This window comes from Salvia miltiorrhiza, chromosome 6 (genome assembly GCF_028751815.1).
Source record: "Salvia miltiorrhiza cultivar Shanhuang (shh) chromosome 6, IMPLAD_Smil_shh, whole genome shotgun sequence".
Lineage (NCBI taxonomy): Eukaryota > Viridiplantae > Streptophyta > Magnoliopsida > Lamiales > Lamiaceae > Salvia > Salvia miltiorrhiza.
In genome coordinates this window covers 43,484,788-43,504,620 of record NC_080392.1, presented here as the reverse complement: position 1 = coordinate 43,504,620, position 19,833 = coordinate 43,484,788, and the positions used below count along the sequence as shown (strand labels likewise).

The 19,833-nt window shown below is 37.4% G+C and overlaps 1 protein-coding gene across 3 annotated transcripts; it reads left to right on the top strand.

Moving 5' to 3' along the window:
• The first annotated feature begins 14,424 nt into the window (after positions 1-14,424).
• On the top strand, positions 14,425-17,339 carry LOC130989786 (mediator of RNA polymerase II transcription subunit 18). 3 transcript variants are annotated; one of them, XM_057913886.1, is made up of 7 exons: positions 14,425-14,636; positions 15,105-15,170; positions 15,557-15,656; positions 15,854-15,911; positions 15,997-16,353; positions 16,882-16,989; positions 17,293-17,339. In XM_057913886.1, the coding sequence occupies exons 2-6, from the start codon at positions 15,135-15,137 to the stop codon at positions 16,982-16,984; spliced, it is 654 nt and encodes a 217-aa protein (XP_057769869.1). In that variant the 5' UTR covers positions 14,425-14,636; positions 15,105-15,134; the 3' UTR covers positions 16,985-16,989; positions 17,293-17,339. The 3 variants fall into 3 exon arrangements, with proteins under 3 accessions (XP_057769869.1, XP_057769868.1, XP_057769870.1); XM_057913885.1 differs by lacking the exon at positions 17,293-17,339 and adding an exon at positions 17,192-17,272; XM_057913887.1 differs by lacking the exon at positions 17,293-17,339 and having other exon boundaries at positions 14,428-14,636; positions 15,100-15,170; positions 16,882-17,272.
• The last annotated feature ends 2,494 nt before the right edge of the window (positions 17,340-19,833 follow it).

The following is a 19,833-nucleotide window of genomic DNA, read 5'->3' as shown; positions in this document are numbered from 1 at the left end:
TACATAATTTTGGCGGACGGAGGGAGTACCTTTTAATTCTACAATATATTTAATACAGTAAAATGTCATTATGTCAACAAATTTCAATTTATATACTAAGGGCCTGTTTGATATGAGTTTATAGGTAGGATAAATTAAATTAATACAGATTAGTGTGATGTTTGATATCATGTGCAGTTAATATGGTCAACTCATACTTAATCCTACTTCTCCATGCTATTTTGTGGGATTAACTCATACTAATAATCCGCCCACCCCCCTCGGATAAATTTAATACTGAGAAGTTGGATAAAAATTGTCACGACCGGACTTAACTAAGGATAGGTAAGCCGGGAAACCGTGACTAGGGAAGGGAAATTAGGAGAGGGGACAGAAAGGGGTGATAAAAAAATTATAAATGAATTAAATTAAGATTTAGACATCATATGAGAATAAGTCACACATATATATAGATAATAACGAGTAATCGGTCATGAGTATCCGATTTAAGTGTTTAAACAATAACTTGATTTGACAATCCAACATAATAGGATAAACTGCATCATAACTGAGTGTTCGCAGCGGAAATGAGAACGTGATACATGTATGAAGACATGTATCGCCAAGAGTTTATTTAGTAAATATGACAAAGCTCCGCACGACACCCCATCATCACTCATCACTGCTCAACCTGCACATTTAGAAATACATGCAGGGCTGAGTACAAAGTACTCAGTAGACATATGCCGAAAATCATATACATACATAATCAATGTAAATTGTCATGCCATTTCAATAGTATAACCAAGGGTTTTTACTTAAAAAGGCCCTAAGCATACTAAATTCATTTGTGATTCTAAAGTTCGTCTGATCAGACTAAGTTCTTTTGTAATCTATCATATCTGAATCTGTATGCCGGAGAGGTGGCCACCTCTCACGGTCACTTGACCGGCCAACCCGCTAGATGACTCACGGTCACTGGTGTACACTAGCCAAGGCAGGATAGCTATCAACTGCTCAAGACCCGAATTCGATTACATGATAACTGGCAAAGCCATATCAGATAGATATCATACTGAAATTAAAACATTTTATGGCAAGACAATACTTGAAATAACTTCAACTCAAAGATTTTGTCATGAAATAACTTGCTTGAATGTAACATTTTAAGCTCATTTGATATATACGAAAGTAATGCCTACCTGATTGCAGTGTTTTGCTACTTAAGACAATGATTCTCTTTCCTTAGCGCGATAGGTTACTCAGGCGCTTTTGTTTATTTGAACCTTTGATAACACGAAACATGTGTTCGAGTGAATAATAGAAAAGATAACAACAAATGCAGTGAATCACTATTCACTCATTTCTCTAACTACCCATATTTCCTTAAACGACTGTATCTAACTCATATACAATGGTTCTTCTTTTATCGAAATACTTCATGTACCTTTGAGGATGTAGGAAAGCCCATTTTATATTATTCCTTTATTTATCCATTATAAATAAAGAATAATTTATAAAATATTTTCCTTTTCCCCATTTAATAATGCCAATCAATATATATATATTGCTATTATTAAAAGAACTAATAAGTCATTAATAAATTCTAATTAATTCCTGATGAAAATTTCATTGTGAGATTTTAGGAACATTTGTAAAAATATTTTAAAATAATAAAAGGAGTTAACTATAAAAGAAATTTTCGAGAAGATCTAATAATTTTAATATTTTAACCATTTAATTAATAAATCTTTAATATTTCATTTATCAACTATTCCATCTAATATAATTTTACCAACAAGTTCTCATGAAATCTTTCTCAGAATATTTATATATCTCAATAGCTCATTTATAAACTAAAAGTGATATTTTATCAACAATAAAACTTTAAAATCCTTAATAAGAATTATTTAGAAACATTTCAATCTCAACAAAACTGTATAGATTCAACTTCAACTAATAAACTGCTTTTACTCCGAACTCGTATGGAGTCGAATTTTATATCAATAGAAACCTCTTTGAGTCTAGTTTAATTGAAAAAAAAGTATGTTGAAAAACTCCAAGTAGTTTAAGAGATATAGCGATTTTCCCATCGCCTACCAGATTCGGCAGTTTCTGCCAACTGAAAGTCCAGATTTTTGAAAACTAGCAAACGTTACCTGAATGAGCTCAAATTTTATATGTAGATAGCTAATACATATATCTTCATAGAATAAAAATTTGAGAGCTAAATATCAACATATGGTTACTGAAATAATTAACTTAATCATCTGCCTCACAACAGTTTTAGCAGATACGGGCAGTAGACTTCTCGAATTTTAAAAGGGTAGTAAACGAAGTTCAAATGATATGAAACTTTGTACGAATATTTATCACACTCCCATCTATACCCCAGAAATTTCTCATAATATAATAGAAACGGGAATGCATCGAAATAAGGGCGTCAACTTACCCTTGTCCAAGTGAGCACTAATGGAAGTTGTTTGCCGGGGTTTTTTTTTCTGGTCGTCGTTCCGCGATGGGGTTTAGCCGCGAAGGTCTACGACTTAGTTTTCCTCGTGCGAGATAGATCAGGCTACACAACGGTGGTTTCTCGATCCTTTTTCGTCGTAAGGATAGTGAGAAACGAAGGCCGTAAGTTGGCCGGTGGCTAAGTCGGGAATTCGACGTTGGCCTCCGAAGGATATTGTGGCCTTTGGTCGGGAAAATATAGAGAAGGTTTCGGCCTTTCGATTGTTGGGTTTGGTAGCCTAAAGATGGAGGAACGAGTACACGTTCTCGGTTCAGAGCCTAGTGGCCGGTCGACGAAGTAATGGCCCGGCGAAGGGAGCTCACTTGAGCTCTTGCAAGTAAAAAAAAACAAATCTCAAACTCTCTCTTGCTCGCTGCACTTCTTCCTTCTGCAGAACTCTCCTCAATTTATAGAGGAGTTTCTGCAGACAACAGAATCAAAATGGTGGAAATTTTGGTACCTGGAGTTGCAACTTTTGAAGATTTGATCGTTGAAATTTATATCCTTTGACAATTGTGATCTTACCGTGAAATTTCTTTCTCGGCGTGCTGAAGCTTTTGAAAATTGTGGATATTGGCGTGATTTTCTTCTCCTACAGGAGACTTTGGGGTGTGATGGAGTTAAGATATACTACAGGAAGAAATCTGCAATCTTTACAATCTCCTTCTGCAGTAATGGTGTATTGGAGGGGAAGATGAATAGTATAGGGAATAGTGTAGGGAATAGTGTAGGGAATAGTGTAGGAATTGATGTGTTGGATGAAAAATCGAGACATACGTGTAGTGCCGTGATCTAGTTTCTCCTAGTTCCTGTAATAATTCTCCAATTCTCGTTTAATAAATACTCGTCGTATTTATATAAATTAAATCCTCAATCTTGAGATTTAATACGTGAAAGTCGGAATTAATTCGCGACTTAATACCTTAACTCATATAATGCGAAATAATAAAATTATTATGCATATGATCTCAAGTTATAATTCTAGCAATTTGATTTAAATAACACGATTTATAAAATCGGTTATAAATCTAAATTTTCTAATAATATTGATTAAATCAATAAACTGGTAAAACAAAGTCTCAAACGTATAGTTAAACCAATAAATTTAATTATTGGTTTCATTCATGACTGAATATTAAATCGCAGCTCTGTATCTCTTATACAGACTTTTGCTGAAATAATATTATCTGAACAAAATAATCACCATAAATAATTAAAAGAATTTTATAACTAATGCACATATTTAATCTAATATGTATTTAAAAGAGCGGGGCATCACATACTACCCCCCTTAAAATAAATTTCGTCCCGAAATTTGCATACCTTCGTTAAACAACTCTGGATATTTTTCTTTCATCTTGTCTTCGAGCTCCCACGTAGCTTCTTCTTGTCCATGGTGCCTCCAAAGAACTTTCACTGAGGTGATTGATTTATTTCGGAGTTGTTGCACCTTTTTATCTAAAATCGCTTCGGGTCTTTCTTCATAGCTCAGGTCTGGATTAAGGATCATCTCATTTTGGTGTATCACGTGCTTTGGATCGAAAACGTACTTCCTAAGTTGTGATACGTGGAAAACATTATGGACATTTCCTAGACTTGGCGGTAATGCCAGCCTGTAAGCCACTGGGCCTATTCTTTCTAGGATCTCATAGGGTCCTATAAATCGGGGTCTAAGTTTCCCTTTAACTCCGAACCTAATGATCCCTTTTGATGGAGAAACTTTCAGAAAGACTTTTTCTCCATTCTCAAATTGTAAGTCAGTTCGGCGTTTATCAGCATATGACTTTTGTCTATCCTGGGCCTCCTTAATCCTCTGTCGGATTTGGCGAACGATTTCAATCATTTCACCTATTGTGTCTGGCCCTAGGATTTTTCTCTCGCCCACTTCATCCCAATAAAGTGGCGATCTACACTTTCTCCCATACAGTGCTTCGTAGGGTGCCATAGCGATAGTCGCTTGGTGACTATTATTATATGCAAACTCGATGAGTGGCAAAATGTGCTCCCAGTTTTCACCCTGGTCTAGCACTACTGTCCTCAGCATATCCTCCAATGTTTGAATCGTTCTTTCAGACTGACCATCTGTCTGTGGGTGAAAAGTTGTACTAAAATTCAATCTTGTGCCCAGTTCTTTTTGTAAACTGATCCAGAATCTGGATGTGAACTTGGAATCTCTGTCCGATGTAATTGACTTTGGCACTCCGTGCAAACGCACAATTTCTCTAACATAAAGTTGAGCTAACTTGTCGGATCCATGGGTGATTGGGATTGGTATAAAGTGCGCACACTTCGTAAGTCTGTCCACAATGACCCATATAGTCGTGTTACCTCGCTTGGATCTTGGCAATCCTGTGACGAAGTCCATTGCTATATCATCCCATTTCCATTCTGGTATCTCCAAGGGTTGTAGTTCCCCGTAAGGCCTTTGGTGTAAGGCTTTCACTTGCTGGCAAGCAAGACATCGTTCAACAAACGAGGCTACATCTCGTTTCATTCCTTCCCACCAGAAATTCTCTTTTAGATCTTGATACATCTTAGTACTTCCCGGGTGGGCAGTATAAGGGGTATCATGGGCTTCGCTCAAGATTTTATTCTTAAGTTCTTCATCTTGAGGAATGCATATCCTTCCTTCAAAGAGTATGGCATTGTCTGGTGCTTCTTGGAAATCTTTGAGATCTCCTAATCTTATCTTTTCCCGTAATTTTTCCATCTTCTCATCCTTTCTTTGTGCTTCTAGCACCATTTTTCTTAAACTAGGTATTGTCTCAACAACGCCTGCTATAGTTCCAGGTGGTTTAATCACTTCTATCTTCATCTTGTCAAATTCTTTTATAAGCTCAACTTCTCTCGTGAGAAGATGTCCTAATTTTGACGAGACTTTTCGGCTTAATGCGTCGGCTACTACATTAGCCTTGCCTGGGTGGTAGTTAATACCACAGTCATAGTCCTTTACTAATTCGAGCCATCTCCTTTGTCTCATGTTTAGATCTTTTTGCTCGAAAAAGTACTTCAGACTTTTGTGATCAGTAAAAATCTCACACCTAACTCCATATAGGTGATGTCTCCAGATTTTTAATGCATGTACTACTGCAGCTAGTTCCAGATCATGAGTCGGATAATTCAACTCATGAGGTCTAAGTTGTCGTGATGCATATGCTATTACCTTGCCATCTTGCATCAACACGCAACCTAGTCCATTTTTGGACGCATCCGTGTAGATTACATATTCTTTGTCTGGTTCGGGGACTGCTAAAACCGGCGCAGTAGTTAGCATCTTCTTGAGTTTTTGGAAACTCTCCTCACACTCGTCCGTCCAAGTATACTTGATCCCCTTCTTGAGCAGTTGCGTCATTGGCCTTGCTATTTTCGAAAATCCTTCAATAAACCTTCGATAATAGCCAGCCAATCCTAAGAAACTCCTGATCTCGTTTGGATTTGTTGGCGACTTCCATTCTTGTACTGCTTCCACTTTAGCAGGATCTACCTTGATTCCTTCTGATGATACGATGTGTCCTAGAAATGTGACTTCTCTCAGCCAAAACTCGCATTTGCTGAATTTGGCGTAGAGTCGTTCATTCCTTAGCGTTTGTAGAGTGGTCCTCAAATGCTCTTTATGTTCTTCTTCATTTTTGGAGTAGATGAGGACGTCATCTATGAACACTAAGACGAACTTGTCCAAGTAGGGGTGAAAAACCCTATTCATGAGATCCATGAATACAGCTGGTGCATTTGTTAGCCCGAATGGCATAACTACGAACTCGTAGTGGCCATACCTTGTTCGAAAAGCTGTTTTGGGTATATCTTCTTGTCTGACCTTCAGTTGATGATAGCCAGATCTCAAGTCGATTTTTGAAAATACACTCGCACCCCTAAGTTGGTCAAACAAATCCTCTATCCTTGGCAAAGGATATTTGTTCTTGAGTGTTAGCTTGTTCAGCTCTCTATAGTCAATGCACATTCTCAAGGTGCCATCTTTCTTTTTGACAAACAAAACTGGTGCTCCCCATGGGGATACACTAGGTCTGATGAAACCTAGGTCCAGTAGTTCCTGCAATTGAATTTTTAGTTCCTCCAATTCTTTTGGAGCCATCCTATACGGTGCCTTTGATACTGGCGCCGCTCCCGGTTCTAAGTCTATGGTAAATTCCACTTGCCTATTAGGTGGCAATCCTGGCAAGTCTTCTGGAAACACATCACGGAATTCTCGTACGATATCCACATCTTCAATTGCTCTTTTTGTCTCAGCTTTCCCGTTTAGGTACACGAGGAATGCCTGAGAGTCCTTCTTATTCATCATCTTTCTTGCTTGTAGGGTGGATATAATTGGTATTCTCCTACCCATTCTTATCCCGTGAAATTCCCAAGCATTTTTCTCTGGAAATTTGAAAGAGATCTTCCGCTCCTTGCATAAGATTGTAGCGTAGTTTTCAGCTAGCCAATCCATTCCTAGGATTATATCAACGTCCGACATCGGTATAACATATACGTTGTTTGCTATGACCTCTAGTGATCCTATGTTCAATTCTAAGTTCGAGCAAACATGCGTTACTGTCATTGTTCCTCCTATTGGTGAAGAGATACTCATGTCCTGATTAGATCTTTCTATTTTGAGTCCTAGGGTGTCCACACATGCACTTGCAATGAAAGAATGTGAAGCACCCGTATCAAACAGAAGTACAACAGGTGTGTTGAGTAGCATGCCCATACCTGCCAGGTTTCCCTGGTTTTTCTCGGGCTGGTTCTGTTTGATAGCATAGGCTCTTGCGTGATACGGTTGCATCTTTTGTTGCTGCTGACGTGGCTGTGGTGTTGTGGCAGCTGTGGTTGATGTGATTGTTGAGGCTGCGGCAATTGCAGATGACGTGGCTGGGGTAGCGCTTGGATAGCTCTCAGATGTGGGGCTTGGAATGGTGGGTTTGGCCTTAAGCTCATCCCGTGTTGCTTATTTGGGCAACGATTTGCATAATGCCCCTTCTGGTTACAGATGTAACAACTATCACTGCCAGCCTTGCAGATTCCACCATGGTTTTTGTTGCACTTTGGGCAGGGTGAAGTTTTCTGTTGGTTGTTCCCCGCCTGATTAGGAGCAACTTGCCTTCCAAAGCCCTGTTGCTGGGGTGGTTGTCCCTGCCATGGTTTCTTCTCAGTTTGGCCATTGTAATTGCCTTCCCATTTTCGTTTCCCTTTGTAGTTCTGGGATTGGGCTTGTGGGGGTGGTGGCATAGGTGTTGCCACTGGTCTTTCCCATGGCATTGCTGCCTCAATGTCTAGAGCTCTACTGAGGGATTCAGTATACGACAACCCTCCATGACTAGCCAAAGCCATCCTGATTTCATGCCTTAGACCGGCACAAAATTTTTCAGCCATTTTCTCGTCTGTATCAACTAGTTCTGGGGCATATCTGGACATGTCGCAAAACATCCTATCATACTGTGTAACCGTCATCCTCCCCTGTTTCAGGTTATAGAATTCCATTTCTTTCTTCTTTCGGTAACTTTTGGGTATATATTTATCATATATCCCAATCTTGAACTGCTCCCAGGTGAGGTTTTCTAGTTGATCAGCTGTCATTGTCTTCATTCTGGCTTCCCACCAGAAGTCAGCCGATCCCGTCAGTTGGAAAGATACACAGGTTAAACGTTCCTGGTCGGTGCAGCGCAGAAAGTTGAAGATGCGTTCGATTGCACGCACCCAAGTTTCAGCCTCAGCTGGATCTCCTGTACCGCTGAATACAGGTGGGTTTTGACGTAAAAACAATTCCTCTATTCTACGTTCTGGCCGTATTGGTTGTGGAGCTATTTCTGGTTCTGGCCCTGGTTCTGGACCTCTTTCATCATTTTGTGGGATTCTTCTCCCACCTCTTGGACGTCCTCTCTTTGGTGGCATTCTGATAAGTCAATATAATATGTTTATTAGTACATGGTAGATGTATTCTAACACTCGTTCATTGCTTCTTCAATTCCTTGTACTAGCTATATCGTATGCAAAACTTTTAAATCAACGAAATATAATAAGTACTTAACACACGAATTTACTGAAGGCGTGAATTTATATATAAGTACTTAAAGATTCTGCCTCCTAGAGGCCTCTTCGAATAATATGGAGTTATAGAACGGTCCATAGGTAGTTACCGTTCCTGTAGTAACAACTTCCTAGATAGATGAATATTACAACCCACGAGTTCGAGATACATCATACAAGCAAATACAACTGCCCTAGACTATCGATCCATGGGAGCTAGCAGACTTGCTCTTCTCCGGATCCTCTTCTGGGTCTTCCTCCGGATCCTCTTCTGGGTCTTCCTCCGGATCCTCTTCGGAGTCGATATCCAGGTAGTAGTCCTCTGTTTCCTCACCCTCTGCCCCGAGCTGAACACGACCACCGAGAAGTCGGATTTTCACCACATCCTTGCAGGGCGTTCCTGCATCGGAGGTCGTAGTACCCTTCTTAAGGGAAAGAGGCTGAGCAGGTAGTGGCTTCCAACTCGTCTTGCCTGGAGTTTTCTTCCTACTTCCCCCAGTGTCATCATGGGCTGGAGTTTTCCCTTTTTCAGCAGTCTTGAGTGCCTGGCGCAAGATCTCACCTTCATCGTTGTCAGTGCCTGCCAGGGCTTTGCCCTTATCAATAAGTTCGCGTGCTTGACGCAAGACTTCTTCTAATTGTTTCATGGCCGCACTGTAAATGGGGTCCTCTTCCCCTGGTGGAGGTGGCTGTATCGGGGGTGTACCGACTGGTGATTGGGGTGGTGGCGTCTCTTTCCTTTGGGTTTTTGGACGTGATGTCCCGGCCTCGAAGTCGTTTCGGCATCGACGACCGAGAACAGACAGTTGTGGGGAAACACTCTGCACTGGGATGGGTGGATCTGCTGTTATAGGAGCCTGAGTAGGCATAAGTGGGGTCCTTTCTTCCGGACGAACTCCAACAGGAGCAAGGTCTCCTGGCCTCATATATGGTCCCCTGAATGCTCTGCCAAAGGCATCATAGGTGTAGTGAATTGCTGCGATGAACCGTGGAAAATCGCCTTCTGGATCAAACGACTCTTCTGCAGTGTGTACGTAGTCACCTGCGAGCTCTGTAGCCCATCCCTGCCAGTCTGGTGGAAGTAATAAGATCAAGCGCATGATCCCGTCATAACCAGTGGCTCCATGGGGATGTGCAGCTTTCCACAGTCGATAATAATGGGCGAGGAACTCTCCTAGGTCATCTCTCCAACAACGTGTGTAGGTTCGGTATTCCCTGAGGATACTTTCAGGACTTGGTCGCCTCGTCATTTGCTTTCTAGCGGTGCGTCGTGTTCTTGCCATCTTTGAAAGAATGACGTTCTATAATTAAACTCATAATAAGTTATTATAGCAGTAGGTTTCTAATTACTCTCATGTATTAACAACACAAGTCGTGATCATATCATAAGTAATATTGGTCTTAATCTCTGACTTATGCATAATTAATAATTCACAAGTCCTAGATCGTGCAGTCATAATCCCAATACTTACATATGTATTGAAATTTTAAGGGTTGAAAGAGATTCAACTCATTGCACAAATAGTAAATCATTCAATGCACTTTTGTCACTACGAGCTTATATAATAAATAATTTTATTGGGTAAGGCAATAGTTGATATGTTTGAACAATTCGAACTATGCCCGTATCATCATGAGTGACACGCTCCGTCATGTCTCTATCTTTATACATCCTCGAGTGACGCCTGATTTTCTTTCTTCTATTGTGTTTTTCATTTCAACTGTAATGAATGATAACTAAATTCATGTATATGTTTTGCTTCTATGTTCTTTGTAAGAGTGATCAAACATTTCTAACGCATCTAAGTTCATCAAGGAATCTACTCAATCATATAGCATGAGATTTAAGCACTTGTACAAACATTTGAAAATACAACTTTCTCAACATTTAATAAATATTTACCTCTGTTTCTCTGTTGAGCAGGATGTTGTGATGAGGTGCTGAGCTTTTGTCAACTGACCTTTCTAACACTAGTATTCAGTAAAGAATAAATTTTGGGATAACTCTTGGGTTCAGAGCAACCGAACTGCTCTGATACCATTCTGTCACGACCGGACTTAACTAAGGATAGGTAAGCCGGGAAACCGTGACTAGGGAAGGGAAATTAGGAGAGGGGACAGAAAGGGGTGATAAAAAAATTATAAATGAATTAAATTAAGATTTAGACATCATATGAGAATAAGTCACACATATATATAGATAATAACGAGTAATCGGTCATGAGTGTCCGATTTAAGTGTTTAAACAATAACTTGATTTGACAATCCAACATAATAGGATAAACTGCATCATAACTGAGTGTTCGCAGCGGAAATGAGAACGTGATACATGTATGAAGACATGTATCGCCAAGAGTTTATTTAGTAAATATGACAAAGCTCCGCACGACACCCCATCATCACTCATCACTGCTCAACCTGCACATTTAGAAATACATGCAGGGCTGAGTACAAAGTACTCAGTAGACATATGCCGAAAATCATATACATACATAATCAATGTAAATTGTCATGCCATTTCAATAGTATAACCAAGGGTTTTTACTTAAAAAGGCCCTAAGCATACTAAATTCATTTGTGATTCTAAAGTTCGTCTGATCAGACTAAGTTCTTTTGTAATCTATCATATCTGAATCTGTATGCCGGAGAGGTGGCCACCTCTCACGGTCACTTGACCGGCCAACCCGCTAGATGACTCACGGTCACTGGTGTACACTAGCCAAGGCAGGATAGCTATCAACTGCTCAAGACCCGAATTCGATTACATGATAACTGGCAAAGCCATATCAGATAGATATCATACTGAAATTAAAACATTTTATGGCAAGACAATACTTGAAATAACTTCAACTCAAAGATTTTGTCATGAAATAACTTGCTTGAATGTAACATTTTAAGCTCATTTGATATATACGAAAGTAATGCCTACCTGATTGCAGTGTTTTGCTACTTAAGACAATGATTCTCTTTCCTTAGCGCGATAGGTTACTCAGGCGCTTTTGTTTATTTGAACCTTTGATAACACGAAACATGTGTTCGAGTGAATAATAGAAAAGATAACAACAAATGCAGTGAATCACTATTCACTCATTTCTCTAACTACCCATATTTCCTTAAACGACTGTATCTAACTCATATACAATGGTTCTTCTTTTATCGAAATACTTCATGTACCTTTGAGGATGTAGGAAAGCCCATTTTATATTATTCCTTTATTTATCCATTATAAATAAAGAATAATTTATAAAATATTTTCCTTTTCCCCATTTAATAATGCCAATCAATATATATATATTGCTATTATTAAAAGAACTAATAAGTCATTAATAAATTCTAATTAATTCCTGATGAAAATTTCATTGTGAGATTTTAGGAACATTTGTAAAAATATTTTAAAATAATAAAAGGAGTTAACTATAAAAGAAATTTTCGAGAAGATCTAATAATTTTAATATTTTAACCATTTAATTAATAAATCTTTAATATTTCATTTATCAACTATTCCATCTAATATAATTTTACCAACAAGTTCTCATGAAATCTTTCTCAGAATATTTATATATCTCAATAGCTCATTTATAAACTAAAAGTGATATTTTATCAACAATAAAACTTTAAAATCCTTAATAAGAATTATTTAGAAACATTTCAATCTCAACAAAACTGTATAGATTCAACTTCAACTAATAAACTGCTTTTACTCCGAACTCGTATGGAGTCGAATTTTATATCAATAGAAACCTCTTTGAGTCTAGTTTAATTGAAAAAAAAGTATGTTGAAAAACTCCAAGTAGTTTAAGAGATATAGCGATTTTCCCATCGCCTACCAGATTCGGCAGTTTCTGCCAACTGAAAGTCCAGATTTTTGAAAACTAGCAAACGTTACCTGAATGAGCTCAAATTTTATATGTAGATAGCTAATACATATATCTTCATAGAATAAAAATTTGAGAGCTAAATATCAACATATGGTTACTGAAATAATTAACTTAATCATCTGCCTCACAACAGTTTTAGCAGATACGGGCAGTAGACTTCTCGAATTTTAAAAGGGTAGTAAACGAAGTTCAAATGATATGAAACTTTGTACGAATATTTATCACACTCCCATCTATACCCCAGAAATTTCTCATAATATAATAGAAACGGGAATGCATCGAAATAAGGGCGTCAACTTACCCTTGTCCAAGTGAGCACTAATGGAAGTTGTTTGCCGGGGTTTTTTTTTCTGGTCGTCGTTCCGCGATGGGGTTTAGCCGCGAAGGTCTACGACTTAGTTTTCCTCGTGCGAGATAGATCAGGCTACACAACGGTGGTTTCTCGATCCTTTTTCGTCGTAAGGATAGTGAGAAACGAAGGCCGTAAGTTGGCCGGTGGCTAAGTCGGGAATTCGACGTTGGCCTCCGAAGGATATTGTGGCCTTTGGTCGGGAAAATATAGAGAAGGTTTCGGCCTTTCGATTGTTGGGTTTGGTAGCCTAAAGATGGAGGAACGAGTACACGTTCTCGGTTCAGAGCCTAGTGGCCGGTCGACGAAGTAATGGCCCGGCGAAGGGAGCTCACTTGAGCTCTTGCAAGTAAAAAAAAACAAATCTCAAACTCTCTCTTGCTCGCTGCACTTCTTCCTTCTGCAGAACTCTCCTCAATTTATAGAGGAGTTTCTGCAGACAACAAAATCAAAATGGTGGAAATTTTGGTACCTGGAGTTGCAACTTTTGAAGATTTGATCGTTGAAATTTATATCCTTTGACAATTGTGATCTTACCGTGAAATTTCTTTCTCGGCGTGCTGAAGCTTTTGAAAATTGTGGATATTGGCGTGATTTTCTTCTCCTACAGGAGACTTTGGGGTGTGATGGAGTTAAGATATACTACAGGAAGAAATCTGCAATCTTTACAATCTCCTTCTGCAGTAATGGTGTATTGGAGGGGAAGATGAATAGTATAGGGAATAGTGTAGGGAATAGTGTAGGAAATAGTGTAGGAATTGATGTGTTGGATGAAAAATCGAGACATACGTGTAGTGCCGTGATCTAGTTTCTCCTAGTTCCTGTAATAATTCTCCAATTCTCGTTTAATAAATACTCGTCGTATTTATATAAATTAAATCCTCAATCTTGAGATTTAATACGTGAAAGTCGGAATTAATTCGCGACTTAATACCTTAACTCATATAATGCGAAATAATAAAATTATTATGCATATGATCTCAAGTTATAATTCTAGCAATTTGATTTAAATAACACGATTTATAAAATCGGTTATAAATCTAAATTTTCTAATAATATTGATTAAATCAATAAACTGGTAAAACAAAGTCTCAAACGTATAGTTAAACCAATAAATTTAATTATTGGTTTCATTCATGACTGAATATTAAATCGCAGCTCTGTATCTCTTATACAGACTTTTGCTGAAATAATATTATCTGAACAAAATAATCACCATAAATAATTAAAAGAATTTTATAACTAATGCACATATTTAATCTAATATGTATTTAAAAGAGCGGGGCATCACAAAAATTCTGCTACCCTTCCTCACGCATATCGATGCAAATGCCCAAGTAATGGTGGACACACATGATATTTTTAAAATTATGTGAGGATAGTTTTGGTATTAGATAATATAATCCAACATAATCCTATGGATATCAAACATAATATAGGATTAAGTAGCCATGATATCAAACACCCATGAAATAATATAAATCCACACTAATCCACACTAATTTCTCAAGATAATTTTAATCATAATCAATCCTAAACTGCAAATCAAACTGCCCCTAAACTAAAAAATTCAATAATTATCGTCTAAAAAAATCAATAATTATGTTTGTACATAGATAATGAATTACTAGAAAAGATAAACTAAACTAAAGTAGCGATATTTAAAAAAAAATAAAAAAGAAAAACAAGAGTGAATTCAAGAAAAGAACTTTTATCGATTGATAATCAAAATTTCCCAAATTGAACTGAACCCTTCCGAGTTCCCAGCCCACCGACTTGTTGCAAATCCACTCATCCTCCACCCGCCGCCGCCGCCGCCGCCGCCGCTCCACATCTTCGTTTTTTTGCTGGTCGATATCTTCACTGCTCGTTGCACCGCGCTTCAGCTCCAGCCCAGGTATTTCAGTGACACTTAGGCTACTATATGGCTCTGATAGTCAAGAGATATTAAGCTCCTAATTAGGCCCCAAAGAATTATATGTTCTTAGTTAAAGTTGAAGTAAATGAAATATGTAATTAACAGCATTGTCATTCCATTCCAAATGCGTTGTGATGTTCGTACTTTATCGTTAGAATTTAGTTTTTGTTGGATTTTGTTGTAGAAATTCAAGTTTATGTTTGGAGGTTGCAACTGTTAAACTAGCTTTCTTTTCGATCCAGCACAGTTCGTTTAAGCATAAAGAGCTTTTTTTTGGAGCTCAGCTGACATACTACGAATATCTTTCGAGCTGAACTCGATTTCAATTCGTGTAACTAAAACCCTAATATAACGATTCAACCCTGACATTCCATTTGCTTCGTAGTTTGATTGGATTTTAGGGTTAGAATTCACTGACTCTATTGAGTTTATTTATGTGTACATCAGATTCTAATTAGAGAGAATTTGGGGATCAAGATGGAGTGCGTGGTTCAGGGAATTATAGAGACTAAGGTAAGTTAACAGAGAATCATTTTCTATGATTGGAGTAGAATATTTGACGAATATGTTTATTTTACTGCTTGAATTTAAACTTTTTTGTCAATGTTTCCGATTTCTTTTGTTGTCTTGTACTATCTTTTTGTGCTTTCACAGCTGCATATGTTCATTGTTCAGATCCAATTATGCTTATGATGATGAAGTTGAACATTGGAAAATGTAGATTAGTTGTGGACTCCTATAGGAAGGAGTCAGAGAACCAATTTTCCATTTCTGTTATTCTTATTCTATTTTTTGCTTTTAGAAACTCTGGGAATGTTTTGCTTAATTTTAATTTTCCTTCATTTCCTGAAATGTATTTTCCATCATTTTGACGCATTAGTTACTATACTATTTCTCAGCACGTTGAAGCCCTGGAGATTCTTCTTCAAGGACTTTGTGGCGTTCATAGAGAGAGTTTGACGGTTCACGAATTGTGTTTGAAAAGTGTACCCAATCTTGGTATAGATCGTTCCGTGTTTTTCTGTGTTCAGCTATGCATGGTTTTACATAATTGCTATATCCTTAATCTTTAATCAAAATGTTTATATACTTTCATCTTAATGAACTTAGTATGTCTCACAAATTCTTAGCTAGTTGAATCTAATGGATGGTGTAAGTTATATTGTGTAGTGAGATTTGTTCGTTATTTCCATTAGGATTGGTATCATCAGAAGTCCGACTTTTATGTGACCTCGAGCAGCCTGAACCCACATGGTAAGATGCGAGAGTCTTCCATCAAATGCATTCGTGTTATTAGCTGTACAAAAAGAAATGGTAATGAATATTGTTTAATATGCAGGACTGTCCGACACATTGGTGGTGCTATGAGGGGTGCTGGCGCTGAGCAAATTTCGGTGCTTGTAAGGACTATGGCAGAAAGTAAAGTAAGCAAAAATGCTCTCCGCTTATTTTATGCTCTTGGATACAAATTAGACCACGAGCTGCTGAGAGTAGGATTTTCCTTCCAATTCCAAAGAGGTACTCAGATAACAGTGACGGTGTCTTCAGTAAATAAGATGCTGAAACTTCATGCAACTGACGATGCTGTCCCTGTTACACCTGGTATTCAGCTGGTTGAAGTAACAGCCCCTGCATCATCAGAGAACTATACTGAAGTCGTTGGAGCTGTATCATCTTTTTGTGAATTTCTAGCGCCGTAAGTGCATAAAGTATTTCTTATTCTTGTGCTAGAGATGTTTGAATGCGAACTTTGCAGTCCCAAGTCCTTGTTAATTGAGTGCTTCACAAAGTAACAAGTTTACTTATGGTATCATAACAAATTATACAGTCTTTCCTGTACATGGATTAATTGCAGAGCCGATCATTACACCTTATGAAATGTGGGCTGTTATCTTAGTTTTGGGAACTGGCTAGAGTTAATTGAAACCAAAGGCACAGACTGATGATATGAAAACCACATACCTGTTAGCAAATTAAGTCAAATTTCTTCCTGTATCCCTATATGCAATTTTTTCCAGGTTCAAAAATTGCAGGATGTAACTTAGGCTCATTTGAGGCAATTCCATTTTTTTCTGTTACTGGTTTTAATAGTTGGAAGTGCAAAGAGATTCTTACTCATGTTTATCTTAATCCTTGGCTTTCATTATTAAGTTCTCATTGCTTTTTTGTCTCAGAGATTATGCTGGGATATGATCTTACAATCTATACATTGTTCCATTTTCAGACTGCTCCATCTATCAAAACCCGGCGTATCAACAGGAGTTGTTCCCACAGCTGCTGCAGCGGCTGCATCTCTGATGTCAGATGGTGGAGGCACAACGCTATAATGGAGGTACTTGAAATTGTGGGCATCGAAACTTAGTTTTTCCTTCGCTTCCTGTGCCCCCCCCCTCCCATCGGCCGCCCTCTTAGCGTATAATAATATACAAGTTGCAACTACTCCATTCTAATTGTCAGAGTTGTCTTAGTTCATTTAACGTGTGTAGGGGAATGGTTCACGTCCCTCTAATTTTCCCCTATTGTTTTTATTCAAGAGATCATACATTGAAGCTTGAGATATGCGTAGTGCTGGATCTTGGATCAATGAGAAGATCGAGGTATTAAATTTTATGCAACTGAGTTTTGCAATGTGTAGGTTTTAAAGTTTTACCGCTATTCAAAATGTTTGCGAATTCTGAGTAAGCGTGGATGCTCATCATCTTCCCTACTTTTGTTATGCCGTTGGAATCATCAGACACCAGCAATTTGGAGTAAAACTTTTATGTGTATTTTTCATAAAAGAACTCAACGATCGAGTATCCTCGAAATGAGCCTATTGGAGTGGGACGAAGGGAGTATTAGTTAATGAAGTGAAATTAAATGATAAAAAATAATTATATATCCTAATTATGTGGAATAAATTTTAATTAATAATCACAAAATTAAAGTATATGAAATCAAAATTAGATAAAAAATATATAAAAATAAATAAAATTAAAAATGGGACATCAACAACTGTAATACACTGAGGGGATGTTTGGTTTTCAGTAAAGGATTATGTTGGATAATTTGTAACCAGGATATTTAGCATAGATAATGACATATTATTAATATTGAGTTAGTGTTTGCTATCATGGCTAAATACAGAATATCCTGGTTTAAGTTAATCCTAGGGGGAGGTGGTATTATTAGTGTGGGTTATTCCCACAAAATAATATAAAGAGGTGGGATAAAGTTGGAGTTGACCGTATTAATATAACATAATATCAAACACTACACAAATCTGTATTAACTAACTTATCCTGGATATAAACCAATATCAAACAGGCCCTGAATGGTTAAATTATGGGTTCCACTTGTACCAAACAAACTGCGACACGTCCAACTTCCATGTACTGCTGATTTGTTCTTATCACAATCCCACATCGACATACAAATCCACATATACATATACATAATTAAGCAATTTGAAACCGAGCAGATGATCATCCAGCAAGCCACCACCCCCTCCCCCTCCCCCGCCCCAGCCGCCGGCGGAGCAGGGCGGCGGTATCCACCGATTCCGTTCATCTTCATCGCCATGGCTCTGATGTTGTTGCTCGTGATCTCTGCGCTCATCCTTCTCGCTTGCGCTTACGTCAAATCCAAAAACGAGAGCTCGCAAAAAGACGTGCACGCTTTTCAGCCGGAAATAATGGAGCATCGAGTAGTCGTCATTATGGCCGGAGAAACTCGCCCCACACACCTCGCCACTCACAGTAATCCCTTAGCTTTAAATTAAATTAATGGTTCCTTAATTACTTGTATAATCTTCAATTTACTTAAATCCACATCTTTTTTTTTGGATTGGCCAACGGGAGCTTGTAAACAGAGATGAGCCTGATTTTGTGATATGTTGAAGAAAATGTTTGGTTTATAGTTGATAATTACTTGAGTTTGAGTAGATTATTGCTTGGTTTCGAAATATTTATAAAAATAAATTGAATGAGCCCCTTCATGACAAAACTTCGAAATATCTTCCCATACACTATAAACAATAAATAGTTATAACATGGTCCTTTTTTTTATTTGTTGTATGATTCATAGTTCTAAAAATTAAATTTAAATTTGTTTATAAGGATGCGTTTACTTTAGTTATAAAACTTTTGTTGGAAAAAGATGGATAAAAAAAGATGAGAAAATATTATATTTTTCTCTTTTTTTTATCATATGTTTACTAAAGATGAAAAGATAAGAACATGCTAAAAAATATTTTCACGCTCCTATCTTAGAATAATATTATCCAATATTGGAGAGAAAAAAGTGAAAATTGGTTGCCCGGAAAAATATTCCATCCTGCCCATAAAAAAATTAGTAAAAAGGTGAAAATGGTGGAAAATATGTGAAAATATATTTTTTCTCTTTTTTTCCATCAAAGTAAACACACACTAATAATAATAATAATAATAATAATAATAATAATAATACTCCCTCCGTCCCACTGTATCTGAGACTCTTTCTATTTTGGGCGTCCCACTGTAAGTGAGACTCTTCTTTTTTGGGTAAAAGTTTTTCCCTTTAAATACCTTTTCACTTTTTCACCTACATATAAAATACATTTTTTTAATTCTCGTGTAAAAAAAAAGTCTCACTTACAATAGTGGGACATAGGGAGTAATAAACAAGGAACACCACAGTTGTGAACTTGTGATCTCAAATAGTTGGGTCGCCCACTCATAAAAAAGAAACGCAATAATCATCGAAATAATATTCATCTAAAAACCTTTCCCAAAATATTGACGTTCGCGAAATTCGTCTCAATTATTTTCTAAATAATGAGCTACTATCTAGAACAAGATTTTCCAATTGATGATGTAATGACAAAAACAATCAAATAATAATAACATAGGGTGACTTAACAATCAACTTTTAACTAATATATTAATTTTCATCCATAAAGGAATCGCTCAAGTTGATTATTGCATTGCATATACCCATTCGCCACAAAATGGAATGTCTAGTGGAATTACATTCAAGAAATACAATACAATAATAGTAACTTGTGCGACATGATTTATGCGGCACGTCATTTACAAATAATTTGTGTTTCAAATGCGACAAACATAATAATTCTTGAAAATGAAATTATTATTTCTTCTAGTACGTTTTCTGTGGGCAACAAGCGCAGCTAATTTGGGGGACTTGCATTTTACATTTA

Coding starts and splice junctions, on each gene's coding strand:
- LOC130989786 (XM_057913886.1), top strand. CDS start 15,135: ATGGAGTGCGTGGTTCAGGGAATTATAGAGACTAAG. Junction 15,657..15,853: donor GAAAAGTGTACCCAATCTTG/GTATAGATCGTT, acceptor TATTTCCATTAG/GATTGGTATCATCAGAAGTC. Junction 16,354..16,881: donor TTTTGTGAATTTCTAGCGCC/GTAAGTGCATAA, acceptor TTCCATTTTCAG/ACTGCTCCATCTATCAAAAC.